The sequence below is a fragment of the Micromesistius poutassou genome (assembly GCF_964030765.1).
Source record: "Micromesistius poutassou genome assembly, chromosome: 13".
Lineage (NCBI taxonomy): Eukaryota > Metazoa > Chordata > Actinopteri > Gadiformes > Gadidae > Micromesistius > Micromesistius poutassou.
Genome location: NC_140283.1, coordinates 5,098,578 through 5,119,460, shown reverse-complemented (window position 1 = coordinate 5,119,460; position 20,883 = coordinate 5,098,578). Strand labels below are relative to the sequence as shown.

Below are 20,883 nucleotides of genomic sequence, written 5' to 3'. Positions count from 1 at the left end.
CAGTATAAAATAAGTCTGTAATATTTAAACATTGTGTATTTTTCTGGAGCCCAGCGCTGTCTCCCAGTGTACGGTGGCTGATGGCTTGTGTCATGATACTGCAGTGCGCTGTCTGTTGACAACCTCCGGTGCCCTGGAAGAGTACAGAGGGAAAAAATATGATGTCATCTACCCTCACCCCCCTCCCCCCAGCTTAAAGCAGCCCCAATGAGATGATGTCACGACCAGGAGAAAGACAACCTGACCCTACACGGTCTACTTTTACGCTACATATTAGCATTTACCAACAGCCTCTTTCAATTCCTACACGTCACTCCCTCCCTCGGTCAGCCCCCTGTCCTGACCTTCACGATGGGCTTCGTAAATGTCACATTAAAAGATGAAACACGTTTCATTATCAAAGTACCTTGCCAGCATGTCCACCGTTTTCTGCGTGGCTTTCGTCTTCTTATGCTGAGGGCCGAAGATGATATTCTGGATCTCCAGACACTAAAACAGCCACCAAAAAAACAGAAGGTCATCTCAGTTCCCATGAAGATGCATGAGGACAGACCAAAATACCCCTGTAATAATCCCAGAGTGGGGTTCACATAACATGCGGTGACCGCTAAAGAGATTGGGTTGTGCTGGGGTATCATTTATTGTGTCTTCAAAACAGGCCCAGGCATATGAGCCCCCCAGCGCCACAGTTCTCTCAGACCAGTGGGGGAGAAACCAGTTCCTTCTCTGACCCGTGGAGGAGAAACCAGTTCCTTCACTCCACTCTGACCAGTGGAGGAAAAAAACTGTTCCTTCTCTCAGACCAGTGGGGGAGAGACCAGTTCCTTCACTGACCAGTGGAGGAGTTGTAAACGTTTAGCAAACCCACAGTGAGATATCGTCAGTGATGCTCTAGGCTACCCAAACATTTTGCAGCCATTTGCAGTTCTTTTCGCAGCAGCAAAATAGAGAGCTCAGTGTTTCCCGCTGTCTTGAAGCCGTTGATACTGGAACACGTCCATCTGGCCTGTTGGATGTTTTCACGGTTGCTAGGGTTGATGTAATGGATGACAATTTCTTTCCTTCCAAATGCACCAAGTGAGCAGGAAAATGTCAAGTCTGTGTGTATTTCATTGTTCTTACATTGGCGCTCACCCTGAGAAAACGTGTGTGTGTGTGTGTGTGTGTGTGTGTGTGTGTGTGTGTGTGTGTGTGTGTGTGTGTGTGTGTGTGTGTGTGTGTGTGTGTGTGTGTGTACCAGGCTTTCTGTACGCTGGAGAGACCTTAAAACAACTAACTGCCACAGAAAAGAGTGCATCCTGCGACATACAAGTGGAAAACATTCACATCCCTCAGTAGTAACAGCGTCGTCAAGCCAGAGCACAGAACATCCTGACCCCACACATCTGCTCTTTATCAGCGATACTTCAGAGAGGGATTGGCACACAGACACAGAGAGAGAGAGAGAGAGAGAGAGAGAGAGAGAGAGAGAGAGAGAGAGAGAGAGAGAGAGAGAGAGAGAGAGAGAGAGAGAGAGAGAGAGCTGAAACCTCTGATGCACCCTGCTTGTATCTCTGCACCTAGATACCACAACAACAACAAACACACGGCAACCAGAGTCGACATGCAGAGGCACAGAGAGCCCCTCCGTTCCTGATTACTGGGGCATTTGAGAGGACTTGGCTGCTGGAGGAACGGAGCTGTGGGGCCCAGGAGGGGAAACACATGTCACAGAGAACATGACTCATCCATTATATAAGTATGGAGAACAAACAAGATTCCTTGCGTGAGTGTAGAAAGCGGTAAAACACTAACAGATGCTGAGGACAAGCACTATCTCTGTGTCTCTCAGAACTATCTCTCAGTCAATTAGCAGACGCTTTCGTCCAAAGCGTCTTCTGGTGAAACAGGTGATTAGGGGGCAGGTAGGAGGGAGTTTTCCTGCACTAGGATGCCTCAGGTGTGCTGCAGACTGGGGAGAAAACAGCCTGGCCCCCTACACTGCCCTGAACTCAATTAAACCTATGACGGATATTTATCCTTATACGCATGGACACAATCTTGAAGATCATGTTTTGGCTTCTAAGTTAACAGAAAAGGGTTCCGGCAGTCAGTGTGATGGTAATCCGGATCTCCCTGGTTGAAACCAGATCCCGTAGTTCCGCTCTGCTAGCGCTCAGTGTCGTGAGGACCAGCTGCCTGGCTCCGTCCAAACAGGGGAAGCCACAGCGTCAATCGGTGTGATATTTTACGGCCCCTCTACACCCTGCGCTGCGTCCGCCCGAATTAGCATGCTGCTTTTGACTGCACCGAGCCCCAGAGACCACAGTGGAAATAGATCTTCCCAACACAAGGGGGACTCTGTGTGTGTGTGTGTGTGTGCGTGCGTGAGTGCGTGCGTGCGTGCGCATAAACCTGCCTGTTACTGGGCTATCTTGTTCATAATAATCTTGCTAATAAGTGCCTCCAAAGATAGTGTGGCTAAAAAAGAAAAGGTCAACGCAGTGTTTTGGTCTTGGTAGATAAACAGTCTACTCTATTGAGGGTTTAGCAATTTTGGAGAGGCTTTTCAAAGAGACGGGCTGATCAAAGGCACTAAGGAGCTAACTAGGGTCAGGAGCTAACCCTCAAGGGGGCCAGACTGCAAATGGCAGGAATCGAAACCGGGAACCTCAAGACTAGTTAACAGGTTTCAAGCCCTGGGCAAGTGCTGGGTTGCAGAGGGGGGCGGGGGGGGGGGGGGGGCTTGATAGGAGTACCTTCCTCAGGGTCCGGTGTGCCGGTCGGATCAGGCCCTGGGTCATCTGCACCCCACCAATCAGCTGCATGCTGTCTGCCACCTCCGCGCTCCACTCCCCGAACACACAGCGCTTAGGAGCCAGCGACGCCTTCTGGACCTCCACACATCTCTGCATTAGCACACACACACACACACACACACACACAATTAGCAAAAACACTCCCATTAGCAGGTGGCCATGTTCCCATGACAAGGGAATCAGGTGTGTGTGGACGGGCGGGTGGGTGGGGTGGGGGCACCTCCTTCTGTCCGTTGATCAGGAGAAAGCGACAGTAGTCATCCTGGGCGGTGAGAAAGGTGGGGTCCTGTGTACCGGCCGTGTCTCTGTAAACAGCCAGACTCTCCTCAAAGTAGTGAGCTGCAGACTCTGGTGAAAGATGGGAGCAGACATATTACCAATCCACCACTCATTTGATTTAGTCTCACTTCTTATTTCATTTCCTGCAATGAACGGAATCTCATTGGATTACTGTCTGTGCTGAATCCTGCAAAACCATCCTATTATAATTAGTAAACCGTCCTCTTAGTTAGATCCTGTCGCATCATTAGACATGAGTTAACAAATTAGTTCAAATCACTGACGTGATGTGGGGTTGAATTTCAGCCCTTCACCTGTCATCATAATCGATGGGGGTTCATATCAGGTGAACCTCAGCACAAACCATCACCCACACGGCCCCAACACGTTGGCTCCTAGCCGGGGGGGGGGGGGGGGGCCAACCCTAACAAACCAATCGGTGCGGGGTCTGCAGCTCCGTGAATAGACTCACCGTTGTGGCGGGGCTCTGCTGCAGAGGAGTGGACCATGGCCAGCCTGTGGGCGATGTGTGCTCTGTCCGGCCCCCCCGGGCTCTGACTCACTGCAATGGCATGAGCCTAGCGGAAACGCCCGCATGGGAATAAAGCCCAGAGATCACCCTCCATCATCCTCAAGAGCACAACAGCAACTCACATAGCCAACATACTAAAGCTTAAGCTCATGAACCCATTTACGTGTCAGTATGTAGATATCATTGGTCTGTTTGTGTGTGGGTCACGTGATGCTCCTTGCCTTGGTCAGGTGCTCTATGGCTCGGTCCAGACTGCCCCGGGACTCTTCGATGGCCGCCATGTCCCTGTAGACGGAGCAGGTCTCCCCGGGGTCCCCCCCGTCGCCCAGCAGCTGCAGAGACCTCTCACACTGAGCCAGGGCTTCCAGCGGCCGGCCCTGTCTCTGGTACAACCTTCAGAGCAGACAGCGCAGAGACAGGAGATAAGCCATGGATTCAGACCAGGAGTTATTCAGATCTGTGTCCCCTCGATTATGGACATAGTGCTCAGTCCATCTTAGCGGTGCTTAGCAGCCAGACTTTCTTAAGACCGTCGGAGATACTCTGAACCCGGGGACCTTAGGAGCAAGGCTTTGGCCGGTGTGACGGCCAGTGAAACCCACTCAGTGTGGCCTGTAATAGAGAAAGGGTTAGCCATGTTGTTATCTATGGCCACATCCAACATTTCATCAGTCTCCTGTAGTGTCTAGTGTGTAGGGATTTGCTGTTGCTCAATAATGAGGACTCTCAGACCTGCTGGCCCAACAGAGTACCCAACAGTTGTGTACCCAACCAAAGTGCACACAACTGGTTGTTGTTTTGTTTTTTTGAATCAGTCTAACACAGTGGACAATGCAAACACAGTCAGTAATCAGATCAACATTACGTGCATTAAGCAGGGAACCAACAGAGCACTTATGTTACACAAACCGCAGAAACCGCAGCTTCGCCAAGCTGGTCTGACAATGTAAAGATTAAACCCTTAATGTAAGGCATAGCACTCAAAAGGACCATTAGACCTTGTGAGAGCAGGAAGGAGGGGAGAATTGCCGGACAAACGGATGGCCCAGAGACCCTCGGCCAGGAGACGGGCTCCATCTCACTCCCGTGCTAAAAGCTCAGAGTCCCAGGAGGACGCGAGCCACCGGACGGCTCTCTATAATGAATTCAGATCTCCACTCAGCGGCTGGCTTTTTGTCATCCGAGGGCACCAGCACCTCGCCTCACATCCATTCCATCTGCAGTTAAGAGGGTTGTCACGCCGCGCGGGAGACACCCCCCTTTCCTTAATCAATCTCTCCACACACGCAGTGAAGAGACGGGAGCTCGCAGCACATGCCTCGTTCGTCTAGGCGTGTAGCCATAGAGAGAGAGAAACCCGGCCGAAACCATTAGCATTCCATCCGCCATGAAAAATACATGACTTCCCATCATGCCTTGATGCAGCCAGTGGAGACTGTGTGAGATTTACTACAGCAGCAGCAGCAGCAGCATGGCATGCACCAGCACTATGGTTCAGTGTTTCCTGAGGCTGCCCACAGCAGACCTAGAGACAATGGCCTTCTATCCTCCTATTTACCACGACATCCTTCCCACACTAACGGAAACTGAGGGAACAGGCCCAGCTTAAATTGAATTCAGAGTCTGCTGGCAGGAAGATAATAACCTTAAAGATGTACATGCTACAAGCTGTAAGGGCGATAGCACACTCTGTAGCTCTCGACATCGTTTCGGTCACTGTGGCATAAAAAATAGTATGTGTAACAAACTACCACGTAAAACTCTATTAGTCCTCTAACCCCATGAAAGATGGCAGTAGTCGATGGATGAATGTACGTTCAAATGAAACACTCCAATGTGCTGTATATCTTTCAGTGAGAGCAGGCGTTGTGATTGTATGAACCTGATCCATGTGGGAGGTGGAGCCCAGCAGGCTCCAGTGAGGGGGGCGTCCCCTCCCCATCACAACACTGTTGACTGATGGGGCTCTGGGACCCTGCCAGCGTATGACTCACCGCTTCACTGGCTGAGATTTGCTAAGCTTACAGGCCAGCCAGAGACTGCACATTATTCCAATTACCAACAGCAAGTCAACAAGCACTTAGAGATTGAACTTGACGTGAAGGGAGGATTATTTACTACAGAGTGAATCAAGACGTGTCCCGTGTACTGTGACTGGTAGTTTATGCTATGTTGCGTTCACCTAAAGTATGCTGTAGTGTACATTGTGCAGCATTCAACATTTCCAATATATATTGTGTTACTGGCGTATTGCTCTATGCACAGGTTTTTTCACACACTCTTTCACAGTTCTCTGTAGCTCTTGAAATCGAATCAATTGGCCAGAGCTGTAAGCCAGTAAGCCAAGTATTATTTAAAGGTTGGCCCGTGGAACGCAAGATCAGAAGGTGATGGAAGGAGGGGAGAGTAAAGGGAGTCAAAACAAAGCGTGCAGCAGTGAGTGAGCTTTAGGAGTGGGCTATGAGCCTCGTAGGAAAAAACTTACAATACATTCACAGAGAGAAGAAGGAACACAGCAACAGCAGAAAACACCAAAAGGGTTCTCATGTAAAAGATATTTCTTCCTGCAGCACTGCAGATTTTATGCAGAGACCTTTGTAGCACCTTAATGCATATTAAGCATAATATGTTGTTATATGTTCATGATGGCAATTAATAAACATTTAGGCTATGCTAAATCTTACTCTTTTTGGTTTGCTTGAAAATGTCGCCATCTTGTGGTCAAACAGGCAATTTCGACTACATTGACATCCAGGTAAACCACATACTTATAAAGTACGATCATTATCTTTGCATAGGTCTATATGTTTTTAAAGATTTTTATGACCGTAGAAAGACTTCCTCCCCAATGTAAATCAGATTCTCATGCCTATTTTTCAGCCGTTCAGCACGTACACATCAGGGTGTGTGGACACACAAACCTCCCTACACTCTGGGATGTGCTTAGGATGCATTTGATTAGGAGGTTTCCCCAAGAGATGGATATCACTATCCAAAAATAATTCATTAGTTATTTATATTTATGTTTATATGTTTATATTATGTTCCTCATCAAAAGTTCCAGCAGTGATGAGTATTATGTCTGTAGATATTTTTGCATGGATTGATTGTATGGCACAGCTAAGACTCAAATAAATAGCCTACATTTTTGTTTCATAACTTATTGTTTGAAATGGTGTTTGATGGGCCTATTTGATTTGAATAAGGTATAATTGTTGAGATTCATATCCAGCCCTAAAGACTGACTGGACTGCAAGTATAAAGTATAAAGGTCTTGGCCTACTCTAGCCTTTTATAACGTTGGCAACCCAAGAAGAAAATATTTATTCTCTCTCACAGCCAATCACAGAGCGAAAATGTAGGTTCTGTTTAACGTAGCTTTACCGATATTGATGGCACTCATGTATTCACCAGTTAATGATTCATGCTGAGGTGGGTTTTTCCTGACCGTAGCAGAGCCATCTCACCAGCCATTGCTCATGCTGGACTTCAAAAACGTATAGTAATTAATTCAAAACAGATTTTTATGACTTTAAGGAAATCTAAATGCTTAAATATGAACAGTTGTGTTGGCCATGTACTAAAGTGTCATTTCTTCTATTTCTTTTCTCTTCTTTTTTTCTTCAGGGGTCATTCAGAGTGAGATGGTCATGGAAATATCACAATTAGATTACGTGAGCATTTCAGTTTAGTTTAGTTTAATTAACTGTCTTCAGTGATGAGTTATAGTATTTGATTCACTTTTTCCTTTTTGGAATTTGAAGCATTCTGTAGCATATTGTTATGGCTGGGCTCTGCATGAGCAAGACACCTTCAACACCTCCTAAAACAGTGAATCTCAAGTAGGGAAACACTATTTTGTGACCTTTTTGGAGGCTGATTATTGATAGAGGCTCCCTGGATTGACTGGTGGTCGTGATGATGACTACTGCCTTGAGCAACCCCTACTGGAAGGTAAAGGCAACTTCCAAGCAGAGCGTTTTAGCGTTCAGTTTGTAAATCAAATCTTTGAAATCCAGGACGGACGCTAGGAGCTGCAGGTTGCTGTGAAACAAAGAGCGGCACGGTCTAACGGTTGCTCTCGGGTACGACACTGAAATGAAAATACTCTTTCTATCTCCGCTTCGTTACAGTTCAGAGAATTAAAGTTTCAGTGTACACAAGCGTTCTCGTTCCCTGCTTCAGCATTTCTCTGTATTGGTGTCTTGTGTCTTTTAAGATGAGGTACACTTATTATTAAATTATACATAAGTATACATAATCGAGGTGCAAATCAAGGAAGAATAAATACCCATACAATGTGAGAGTTACTGTATAGTTGAATAGCTGGCTATAGGGGTTGGGAGAGTTATGGCATAAATTGGTCCAGGAACACTAAGTGAGAAGTTGCAATGAGGGAATAAAATAAAGATAAATAAGGTCCTCTTCATAATGAGTATATTCACATATTCCCTACGAAGCGGGAAAAAGGAAAGTGTCCGATGTGCAAATAAAGAAATAATGCGTTGACTTCAGAAGTGACTGAGGCGACACAAGGTCATCTGGAGGTCATGGTGCTGCTTCTCCCACCAGCTCCTCCTCCAGAAGAGGAAAAGTCTTCTTCAGACCCAATTAATAGTTCAGTAAATCTGATACATCTGAAATATTGGTGGTAATTTGAAACTAGAGAATATTTAACAGAAGTAACTGGGTTATATGGAACTAGGGAATTTACTGGCAACTCAAAGTGAGTTTGCTGGACCAGTAGGTTTATCAGTAAAGGGTAACTTCGTATTCGGTCAGCCAAAATTGAAGTTGTTACGGGTGCTCAAGATAATTGGTCTTTGATTTGCATTTATTCAACCTGTTTAGTTTTGTTTTGCAAGTATGCTACTTTGACACTAGTGATGCATCTAAAACGTTCTGCATATCCACCATTAGGGGAGACGTGAGTCAGATTCCATCACTACACTGGCAGCGAGCCCAAAGCTTGCTTGTTGGTAGTAAGTAAATAAGTATCTCTCCAACGCTTAAAGCTGCTTTAGGTAAGATTTGATTTGTTAGGAGCAGAGAAGAAGAACAACCAAGAGAAAGATGCTTTAAAGTTGCCACTGAAACTCTTGACTTAAAGGATTAAGTCGATTCACAAAAATGTGTAAAGAAATATTGAATCCCATAACAAACATTTCAACCTGAGCAGTTATCAGTATATACTTTTGAGTATGTGTGCTCTCCTTATGGGGACCAATACAACAACATTGTGCTCCAACACTATATTGCATCATATCTTTATAGGTGATTTTGCTGCATTCGAATATACTAACTCCAAATTAAAAAGTAAATCTTTTTGCCGATACACTTGATTTGGTGATTTGACGCGTCATTAAATCACCAGAAGAAAAATGCACGACTACAATGTTCTGAATGGGGGCGGGTCACAATGAATGGAGCCGAAATGATTGACAGTACAGATGATAGCGCTCTTTGGTGGACAGCGGGATAACTGAATACTGAGTTATATTACAGCATTTATGCATGTAACGGCAATCCCTCCAATGAAGTAAAACGTATCGTAGGGAGAGCACTCTGCTATAAAAGGTGTGTACCTGGATAGAGCGGTGGATATCTTCAGCTCAGTCTGTCTCCTCTCCTCCTGGTCCATGCCGCCCTGCTCGTAACACTCCTCCAGGATCAGGCCCGTGTTCAGGTAAGAGGCCTCCGCTTCCTTCAAGGTAGCAACCGTCAAGGTCCACTTTGGGTTACTTATTATTAGATGGAAATGATTTCATCCCACAGGATAATCACTATCATACAGTGCTCAACACGACGCTGAATAGAAATAAGGATAAATTGCATTTATAGTAGGATATTCATTTGAATAGCCATCTAAGATAAAAAATAACAGCTTGCATGTCTTCATCTGAATGTCCTCCGGTCATCTCGTTGAGGCTGGGTTAGGTTCAGGGCTAGCCAAGCGATACCTGGCTGGACCCCCAAAGGATATTTGCCTGTGAGCATGGCAGCGGCTCCCTGGACCAGGCCGCTGCGGAGAAGCCATGTGAAGACCAGCGGCCCGTCGTCATCGGAGGAGGTGGGAGCAGGGTGAGAGAGGAGCACATCCATGGCCAGGGAGGAGTGCTTTTGGGCCTGCGCTCCCCAACCTGAAGTTAACATGGTGCTGGTGTTATTCACTGCTGTTTGTATAAAGCATTGATGTTTGATTATCCACAAGTCACCCACAAGTAAAAAGCCACAACATCAAAAAAAGTGTGACATAAAAAGCATTTATTTATATGTTTCATATGTAAAGCATCTTCGAGATGCTTTACATATGAAACAAATAAATAAATGCTTTTAATGCTGCGGCTATTTACTTGTTTGTTGTGTTATAAATCAACTGTACTTGCTACTGTACCTTTAAACTGAAGGTAAGCCTCAGCCAGCCTGACGTGGGCCTGGGCCAGCTTCAGGTGTCTCTCTCCATGAGCCAGCCTGGCCAGGGCCACGCACCGTACCAGGTCACTGATGCAGGCATCAAACTGGGAGGGGACAAGTAGTCACTGGCTGGTATCAAGGCAAGTCATAATCAAGTCTCTTTTGGGTTGTTTTATAGTCTCGTCTAGGGAAACTTGTCCTGCAAGTAAGGCACTTAAACACAACACACATTTTCACAGTTTCACCACATACGAGTATATTACATTCTTAACAAGCATCTAACATTCTTCCAAAATAAGATTATTATTGAACATATTTTGAGATATATAGATCAGATGATCACTTTGAGACATACAGAGTGATCTTAATCGTCATTTGGAACACGTTCAGCAAATTGTTGTTTTCAGAGGTGACAGGACCTTTATTTTGTGACTGTGTTTAGGGCCATCATCCTTAGTCGTGTCCCGGTAGCTTCCATTTAGACTAGACAGCATTTGGGGTTTGTCGTATGACAGTAACTATTACACCATTACAGATGAAATACAGGTGATTTAAGGTGCATGAATAGAAGCCTATATTATCTTACATTGTAATCAATCTATATATACCTGCTGGCTGTCAGCCATTGCTTGGGCTCGACTTTCAAAATAGCCCAGCTTCTCTTCTGGGGGCATCATCCGCTCTCTTCTGGTGTATGATGCCGTGTGTGGGGGGCTGTGGACCTCCGCCTCACCGCCAGGGGGAGACTCGTCTGTGGTGGCGTTGCTTTCTATGCTTTCTGTTGATCTAAGATACAGCAGCAGTATGACAACATTCAACTCACCGTCAACCCTACACATGATGTAGGCTATTACATACCAAGTCACTAGTAGCTCAAGGGTTCACTTACAGCTGTATGTTAACTTTCTATGTAGAACTAGAATTGTTTTTTGTTTGAGTTGCTCGATTCAAACTATCTGACAGTATTAGAATGTATTCTAACGTTTACTCAATTCAAAACGATCGGTTATTACATAGGCAGGCATACTTACGAATAGTCAGTCAATTTCTGCTTCGTTTTTATAAATGAAGTATCGCCCATCTTCCTAATGTTTAGTGTACAGAAGCACAGGCATACATGTGTGTGACTGTCTGAAACAGACCTCGTCGTTTACGCCGACATCAAAAACACAACACAGACGTGAGAGGCGCGTTCAAGATCCGCTCTGTTCTTCAGAGGTTCGCAACACTCGAGGCTGTTACTATAGTAACAGCTTCGCGTTTGATCACGTTCGCAGCGGGGAGCCACAGGGCGAGTGAGCCTTTGGTCTGATAACAACACTGGCCGCTAACCGTCAGATACCTTATGTTAAGACCTCCGTCCTCCGTTTTCACTTCAATTGTGTTTTCATAACACACAATTATCTTCAAGGTGATTGTATTCAATTTGCAAGGTTGTTACAAGGCATGGCAATATACTTCTACTGCTAATGCTACTGCTACCAATAATAACCATCACGCCAGAATAAACCCTGTGCGTTGTCATTCTCTCCTACATCCGATAGATGTCAGTATACTAAAACCAAATAATTATTATTACCCACATCAAATCTCTATGTAATAAGGAAACGTTTTTATGTTGATTTTGGAACTGATGGACAAGTGTCCTTTCGAATATTAGTTAAAAAAACCAAAACCATTCCCAATAGGCTCAACCCGTATTGAAGGGGAAGAGAGGCTCTGGTATGAAAGGGGCTTTTATATGTTTTATGAAGGTGAAGAAATATAACTAATTTGTTAGCATTATTTAACCAATCTTAGCCGGGAAACCCCATCTTTTCCTCTTAAAACAAAATGTAAGACACGTGTCAAATCCACTGGTCCAAACGGCATACTACAAACACAAAAATTAGGAAATGTGAATTTCCTTGTGAAAATATAGTTTCCTCCATCAGTAGGCCTACCCAGAACCCACGCCAAACAAACACATAGAGCAAAGCCTCTGCGGAAGCTCTGAGAAATTGGTCTCCCGAGACACTTTTCTAGGTTAATTTATTCTGTATTGGGCTGGCAGTCTATGTGCTGTCACTGGTTTCAAACTTGGGGCAGAGCCTGCTTTGTGTGCAAGACTGCCTGAGATAACTTCTTACGGCTCCTTGCGGTGACTGCTGCCGGTTGGTTCTGGCAGGCCATAAGACGGGCCGTTTATTTGTTTGTTTGTCCCTGTGTGTTTTTGGCTGCTGCGCTCCGGGCTCTGCTTGCCCCCCTCCCTGTTGGGCTGCTATTTCTGAAACCCAAGTGGCTCTTAATGAAGCTCGTAGGCTTGGCATGGGCCCTCAGCAAACGCAGGCCCGATCAGACCCTTCTTCTTCTCTTTTGGCACCCGCACTCCATGTGCTCTCTCTCCGTCTCTCTCCCCTCTCTCCGGCTTCCTAATTTAGTAACGGCGGGTAAAAATATGCACTAACGAACAAGGTCTGGTATGTCATTCTGGCGTCCAGAGAAGCAGGGCTGGTTCTGTGTGTGTGTGTGTGTGTGTGTGTGTGTGTGTGTGTGTGTGTGTGTGTGTGTGTGTGGGTGGGTGGTGGTGGTGGGATGGGGGGGGGGGGGGGGGGGGTAGTTGGGTTCTTTCCACAGCAGTCACCAGTGACAGTGGTAGAATATCTCCAAAACTCTTACACTTTCGTGCAATAAAAGTGTGTGTATGTAGATGTTCAGGCAGGAGATTCTGGGGTGGGGTGTGAGCACTTAACATTTCTCACGCGTGCCAGCTCTCTCTATTCAAGCTCTCCTATTCCTAATCACCCTTTTCTTCCGCAACCTAACTGTGAACAGTCTGCAAATGTGCACACCTTCATTACACAGCTCCAAACATATGGAAGTGTGTTCTAATAGAATTCTCTTCTAATGAATGCTTTGACAGCGAATTAGTTGCCGTCTTAACTCTTTTAAGAATACCCCCGGGCTAATCATGATCACAAGACAAAAAACACAGCAAAAGTTGGAAGACGTTGACAAAAAAATACAAAGTTCTCTTAAACTATAGCACTAGTGTGTTTCTAAATTAAAATTAAAATTTAAGTTCAAATCTGATGAGATTTACTCCATAATCTTTTAAGATACATTTTCAATTGCACCTCACATGAATGACATATGGGATATAAGCAGCTTTTTGAATGCAGCCGTCTTTGCTATAAAAACATACATTTATTTATGTCTTTAGGTGAGACATTTTGATCTTATTCTCTGAGCATATTTTAAAAGGATTGCCAGTCATGAGGCTGGAGCCCATATTGACCCTGTTAAGGTCTGGTGTACTAGTAAGAATATGCAGTTGGACTAATTTGTCCTACTATCACTACTAAAATCCAGAATTATCATATAATATTCCTCCTCCCTCCCTGATACCCACCCTAATGCTGAGATCAAAACAGCTGTTGGCAACAAGAGGGACATCTTCAGTCGGCCGTATTAAGTGTGCACTGCGTGTGCATGTGTTTGTCATTTGGCCGGTTTGTGTATGTGTTTTAGTGTGTGGGAGGTTTGGTTTTGTATGTGTATGTGTGTGGTTTTTTTTGTCAGGAGGCGGGGTTTAAGTGTGTGTGTGTGTGTGTGTGTGTGTGTGTGTGCTTATGTTTGTGTGTGTGTGTGTGTGAGAGCTTTTTTTTGTCTGTCGTGAAAGGGTGGATGTGTGTGTGGGTTTCTGCATTAAAACATGTTCTCTTTCGCACCTGTGCGTTGACCTATCACCTGATGAAGCGCTGCTGTGAATGCTCATGCCATAAAATGACCCATTACTCCCCAGCAAAGTAGCACTGCCTTATGACACATATAACATAAGAAGCAACAATGTGCTTTCCTAACAGAAAATATAAATGTAAACATATTAAAGGAGTGATACACGTCATTCAAATAAATGTGTATCCTTTTCAATTGCTTGTTTCGTATCAATTTGTTTGATGTATACAGTATATGTATACATATATACACACTTTATACATTAAACAACGGAGGACTCAAAACCATATGAATATGCCGTTTAATTCAGTTCCAATGTTAAACTTACACTATCTAAAATCCTCCTCATTTGAAATACCAACAGCCGTTTTTTACTCATGCATGTCAGATGTCAGTTATACAGCAAAACCACACACTAGCACATCACACCGCACTCTCTACCCCTCCACTTCCTGTTAGTTTATCCCCAGACACCCAGTCCATGTTAAAAAGCACAGGGCTTATGTCATACTAATACATCATACATCATAGTGAGTCGGTTATGGTACATAGAGTACAACAATTAGTTGAGATCTTTTCATAATGTAAGAAATTCATTAAGCAGCTCTTTAATCATCTAATTCAAATTCAATTCAAAGCATGTATATTCTACCTTTGTAGTTAAACCAACTTTCATCACGAACATTGAGCTAACAACATCAAACAAACTATCTTTGTTATTCCAATAGTTGATGTAATGCTATTCGTTTTTTCAGAAAAATTCAAGTATTATAAATAAATAAAGTCATATCATTTACTTGATTTTAGTTGGCCATCTGATCAGCTAATGCAGAATACTGCATTTTATTTTCAATTTTACAGACAAAGCATAACTAAAGATTTTTAAAACATGCACATGCTATGCAGTGGTGAAACAGTTTTTATGACGGAATGCAAGAGATGTTAATGTCATCTCAGTTGTAGCACATCAAAAGCCTGTTATTCACACCCGGGATAAGTCAAATGTTCAAGTGCCTTAACAGACGTATTTGTGCACATAATGCAGCAGTTAACAAGAGAAAAACAAAGGCACATTGTTCTGCCCGATGCATACTGCTTAGTCTGGAAGGTGGCTGTGCACCACCGAAACACGCTGTTCTCAATATGATAAGATAAGCTCAGCTTCCCTCATCATCTTCAACTCAGTCCATGAATTTGTTTAACAGTAGTGTTTGAAAAAATGGAAATGAGAATTGTCTATAGCTAAATCGCAGAACGGCTAAAACTGGTGTTTATCCTCATCCAAACCTTGGCGTAATGTGAGGCATGTGTGGAGAACAAAGCCTCTTTGTGTCTGTACCCAAGCCTTCTCTTCACCTTCCTTTCAATATCCCAAATCAAAGATTATCAGGGGCCCTTTCGAGGTGATATCGAAATTCTTTGTTTTAGACAGAGTATCACAATAAACCAATGTTTTTTTTCGCTGGCTTAAAGCAAGTCACATTCCTTTGTAAAAGTAGTCTTCAGACCATTGTGGCTGAGGGATATGTGTTTTGTCACCAACAAACAGCTGCGCAATCGAGGTTTCACTCCCGCGGAGCACGCAGAGAGATCAACTGTTGTGTAGCGTCTACAGACACCGCTCCTGGAGCAGGGTTATTCAGGGTGTGTATCCTTTTGGTCACACACTCGTCTCAAAGCACACACACTCCCCACACATGCAGTGTACGTGTCTATGCACACAGACACACACGCTGTGGACGTATTTGTGCTAACCACAGGGCCATGTGTTAGATATTTGTTTGCTCAGATTGAGAGTGTTGGAATTCAACGTTTGTTGTGCTTGTGTGCATAGGTTTGCCTGCCCCTGAACCCAGCGGGAGTTGAACCTGCACGTTGGACCACAGCTTTGCAGGAGATCAACAGCTAATCTCACCAGAGGTGTTGTCTCAATTTGTACAAACTCATCACCTCACATCTGGGACGTCGATGACTTATAATTTCTGCCGATTTATTAACTCAAACATTTTGTTTAAGTGACTCTACTAGGGATTCTGTTCTGTGAAAATAAAAGCTTGAGCAGGCATCTGTATCACACCAAAAAAATCCTGAATACATAAAGAGTGCCTAATCAGTGCATTTATACCTCTTTAACCCGCGCAATACAGCCACCCTTTTCCTTGAGGATAGCAACTCTACAATCAACTACAACTTACCAGTGTGAATGAGATGCTAAATGTCAGTCTGTGGTCTCCTGACCTTTGTGGCTCCTCTGCAGGGTTGAGTCGGGTAAGAGCAGGTCATACGATGCAGTGGTATCAATAATGAAAAGGCGACCCCCCCCCCCACCCCCCCACCCCCACCACAACCACTCTTTCTTTCTCTCTCTCTCTCTCTCTCTCTCTCTCTCTCTCTCTCTCTCTCTCTCTCTCTCTCTGTCTCTCTCTCTCTCTCGCTCTCTCACACACTCTCTCTTTCTCTCTGGCTGCTATGTGGGTCAGGGGAGGCTCTCGGCGGATAGGTGGGTGGGGAGGGGTGGGGAGGGGGTGGGGGGGGGGGGAGATTGATGAGGAGCACCGGGGAGAGAGATCGTCGGAGCGCCTACCCCTACGTAGCCGTGAAACCCGAGCACCTCCCGCCGCACGCGCTCCTGGCCCCCCTCTGGAGCTGCACAGTCTGACGCTCTTTAAACGACCTTCAAATTAGGCTTGTTTTCCAGAGCCCCAAACTCTTCGAGGGCCCTGTCTCAAAGGATGCTCTCTCTCTCTCTCTCCCTCTCTCTCTATCGCTCGCTCTCACTCTCTCTCTCTCTCTCTCTCTCTCTCTCTCTCTATCGCTCGCTCTCACTCTCTCTCTCTCTCTCTCGCGCACTCTATCGCTTTCTCTCACTCTCTCTCTCTCTCTCTCTCGCTTGCTCTCACTCTCTCCCTATCTCTCTCTCTCTCTCTCTCTCTCTCTCTATCTCCCTCTCTCGCTCGCTCTCTCTTTGTATTTTGGTTATCCATCCTTGTTAACAATCATCTACACAGTATCTAATTTAACTTTCATTAACTGACGTTTTTATAAAAAATGTTGAACCAATCTTTTGGACGCAACTATTCATACAACACAGTCTGAAAGGGGCTTATTATGGTATGCATGTCATTCAGGTTTGTAACATTCTTCTTCTTCAGCTTTTTTCTCAAGTATTCTCCTCTCTAAGTCATTTATGGATGTACATCAAAGTAAGGATCTCAAAATGGTCCCTTGGACAGTCGATCAGAACAGACTCGAAGGACACGGGCAGCATAATCATGAAAGTCCTTCTGATATGAACAACCAATGCCAACGCTATGGTCCCTCCTTCTTATATAGGTCTAACGAACAGTGGAGAGAGCGTATCTTTATCCTCCGACACTTCCAACAATGCCCAACAAGACCTTGAGACAAATGGATAGCCAGGAATGTGGCGGATCTTCATGCAAGGCACTGTCTGCACATGGTTTACTTACTGCCTCTCACACTGCACAGACACAAAATGATGGTCATCAGATTCTGCAGAATAAAACAGCTTTTCGACTTTTCTTCAATTTCAATAAAAGTCCATGAGACCAAAGTTTTTTTTTTTTAACCTACGCCCGGTGACCTCAGGTACTCTTTTTCAGTAGCACCCTGTTCAGCACCCAAACATGCAGGGTTGGAGCAGACATAGTGCCTGGGGTACCGTAATGAAGAACCTGTATGGCGTTCCACAGAAAACACACAATGGACAAAAAAACTGAAAACACCAGAATCACGCCCACCGTGTCCTTTAAAGGTGACCGAAGATCCCGTCTCATGAAGAATGAGGCACATGGATCACCCTTTTGGGAAAAGCGTTGACTTTTGTTTCATTTTTATTGCAGTGGGATGAGGCATTACACACATGAAGACAATACACTACCCTGTAGTGGCATCATAAATTGGATTTGCACAAGCAGTCATTTGTCAGTGCTTTTTCACATGTCCTTTTGGGATAGCCTAGAGTAGAGAAAAGACTGTAGGAATTTCCACTAATGATTTACTCTTTAAATCAAGTCAGATCTTATGATACGACCATATTATTCCAACATTAAAAATGTATTTGGCCAGATAGAATATTTGTGATAAAAAAGTGCGGAAAAACAAAAATGAACACATCTCTACCCAAAGCCCAACCAAGACATCCTGCAAACATTTGAAGCTAATTCCTCATGATGGCTCCTATCATGGTGTTAAATCGTAATAGAAATCACAGCCAAAGAGTGCAAATGTAATGTAGATGTACATGGACATGTACTGGAGACATCTAGGGGAATCATGGCAAAGAAGGAATGAAACCATACGTCTCAGTGTTCGCTGTGAGGATGAGGGATGGGGCCACAATACGCAAGAGGACATACGCCGGGCCGTCCCTGGATGACTGATGCTGGGCAGGATGGGTGCAGATGGGAGGGGTGGTGTTTGAGGTGGTGGTTGTGAACATACCAGCGCTGATTGATCATCTCAGCTTTGGAGGGGGCCTGTACCAGTCTGGTTAAGCTTGGCCAGCCTGCCTGTTAGGCTGTAAAATATATGTGCTCGAGAAAGGAGAGAGAGGCATGAGGAAAGCATCATTACCTTCAATACAGTGTGCAGTAGTAATCGTTGTAGGAGTAGTATATTCTACATTTTTCTGGATGAATAATTAAGTAGAATGACTAACAGAAAAAGGAGGCAAAGTGCCCCCTGAAAGTGACAGGAGACAATGTCTTCCATTGGTACAGTTTAACAACCTCAGTTCAATGTTCCATGTAAACATGTCTTCTACGTCTTTATTGAATGAACAGATATATGAATAAACACTTGAAAGAGCGAAAGATTTAGGATCGCACAATAACTGCATTTAATCGGCAGGAACGCATCTCTCATTGACAGTTCCTGATGTACATCCTTTTGACAGACGCACATAATCATATCTTTCTCTTTTCTAGGCTTCAGTATATCCTGACAGACAAATGACTAGCAGCAGCTATTATTGTCAGAATTATTACGATTATCAATAGATTCAATACATAACTGTATATATATATAAAGTATATTCATTATCCTATCATACAGTTCAAAGTAAATCCATACACACAAGTGGTTGTCAGCAGGTATCCAACGGAAACGATGCACTGGGTTCCCCTTGTCTCTCTGTGTGTGCCACCTCATGCTCCTATCCCAGGACAGTAGGTACATGGGGAGGAGCATCCATGAGGGGGCGGTGCACTTCATCAACTGGCTTCTTCTTCTGCCTCTCTTCTTCTTCTTCTTCTTCTTCTTCTTCTTCTTCTTCTTCTTCTTCTTTGTCTTCTTCTTCTTTGATCTTCCGACCTCAAACAATTGTTGAGGTCCACCCAGTGTGTGTTGGGTATCATGTCAGCCATGTGCATGGCATATGCTCATCTCATCTCATCTCATCTCATATATATATATATATATATATATATATATATTCATGCACAATTTATATTTGTATGTATCTATATATATTATGTATAAACACAAACAAAGTGACCACTTGTCCCCCAGTGGGGAGCTGGAGAGGAGAGGTGGGTGTTCGCCCTGTGAAGGTGATGACGGAGGCAGAGCGCTGGATGGAACCGATTGGAAGGGCCGGGTGCCGGCACTCTCGACAGTAGCCACATGAAAGGTAGCTCTGTCGGGCAGCATAACATCACAGATGGTCAGCCTCCCTGCGTCAATTAAATAATAACAGCCCTCCGTGTGCTGCTCCCCAGGCCAGATGCGCTGAATCACGCCGCATTCTGCCCGGGCTGTGCTCCGCCGTGTTTTATCACTTCCATCAGGTCTCACGGTGCTATTCAGGAAGCCCTATAAAAAAAGAACAATCGTGATGCATTTATGCTAGGTCAGGGGTCAGGTACCTATGGCTCCAGAGCATACTTGGCTGATTCAGTGATTGCATATGGCTGAGAAATAATCTGGAAATAGATTGCATTCCAAATTTAACTATATTGCTCAAAAATGTTGCATTAGTGGCTTTCTGGGCTGCAAAGCAATTTTTATTTTACTGGACAGACTCAAAGCGAGGCTAGCTCATTTCAGGTAGCTCGTTTCCAGATAAATGCAACATCTATTTATCTTAATACAGTAATCTACCATCAGTAGATCAAGGTAGTGCCATAAAAGGGAACATGACAAGTATATCATTATTTCAGTGTAAATTACCGTGTTTAATTTGCAATGAATCAATATCTCCCTCAAAGGTTGAACAATAATCATGTCTTCTCTTCTTTACCTATTCTAAGGACAAATTGTTCTGGCCCTGCCCACTGAAAGCTAGCCCCCCCCCCCCCCCTGTGTGAGGTGAAATGTCCTCCACACGGGAGCAGCCAAATCTTTACTCACTCTTTATTCCCGCTCTGTGGTCTTTGCACTTCGATGTACGCGCACGCAAGAGCAGCGGTCTCAGGGAGGTCGTGCTGACATCTTTATCATAATTGCCCTAAATACCCCCATTAGAGGAGCTAGCCGCCACCCTCAATAACAGCAGTCATCCCTGGTAGCACAGTGCATCTAATTGCCTGGGCCGTTGTCTTTTTTTTGGGGGGGGGGTTGAAAGATTGCCTGACATCAGCAGGGCTCCTATGGGCTGGCCTTCTTCATTCTGTGCCCAGTAAAGCATATCGTTATCTCAGCCTGCAACCAGCCCTGGCCTTCCGTGCTCCTGGATAATTAACTGCCTGGCTTAAAACTGCATAATGGAAAAAAGGGACCGTTGGAGTATGGAAGTTATTCAAGCGGCTCTGAGGGAGGAAGTTACAAAGGCGACGCTGGGATCATTGGTGTTCACCATTCTTCAGCGTTATGGCTGATAATGTAGAGGGATGGGACGGGGTATGGCGGGGAAGGGATCATGGCAGATTGGTTTCATATGCTAATGAGGCCCATATGTTAATTGCTAAGGAGGCTTGATGAATTCCTCGCAGTCCTGCCTTCTCATCGCCAGGCGCTGCTTTCAGCTGTCCCTGAAGTCCTCCACTTCAAAGACTTCCCCCATCTTTGCATCTCTCCCTCTCTCTTTCTCCCCCTCTCTCGTCCCCCCTCTGTCTCCCTCACTCCCCCCCCCCCTCTCTCTCTCTCACTATTTCTCTCACTCTCTCGCTCTCTCTCTCTCCC

General features: G+C 44.8%; 2 protein-coding genes across 2 annotated transcripts in view; both read right to left on the bottom strand.

The window, feature by feature from the left end:
• Window positions 1-5: 5 nt before the first annotated feature.
• ttc23 (tetratricopeptide repeat domain 23) lies at window positions 6-11,170 on the bottom strand. Its single transcript, XM_084477739.1, has 11 exons — window positions 11,055-11,170; window positions 10,632-10,809; window positions 10,004-10,127; window positions 9,580-9,749; window positions 9,195-9,313; window positions 3,831-4,002; window positions 3,550-3,655; window positions 3,019-3,146; window positions 2,739-2,888; window positions 407-489; window positions 6-133 (listed from the first exon to the last, which is right to left on the bottom strand). Exons 1-11 carry the CDS (start codon window positions 11,102-11,104, stop codon window positions 91-93), a joined length of 1,323 nt encoding a protein of 440 aa, XP_084333865.1. The 5' UTR covers window positions 11,105-11,170; the 3' UTR covers window positions 6-90.
• Window positions 11,171-20,452: 9,282 nt separating this feature from the next.
• mctp2a (multiple C2 domains, transmembrane 2a) overlaps window positions 20,453-20,883 on the bottom strand; it is a gene marked incomplete at its 3' end in the record, with an annotated part of 7,977 nt that continues 7,546 nt past the window's right edge. Inside the window, exon 9 of the mRNA XM_084477833.1 lies at window positions 20,453-20,458. Coding sequence (XP_084333959.1) covers window positions 20,453-20,458 — 6 coding nt within the window. The remainder of the gene's footprint in view (window positions 20,459-20,883) is intronic.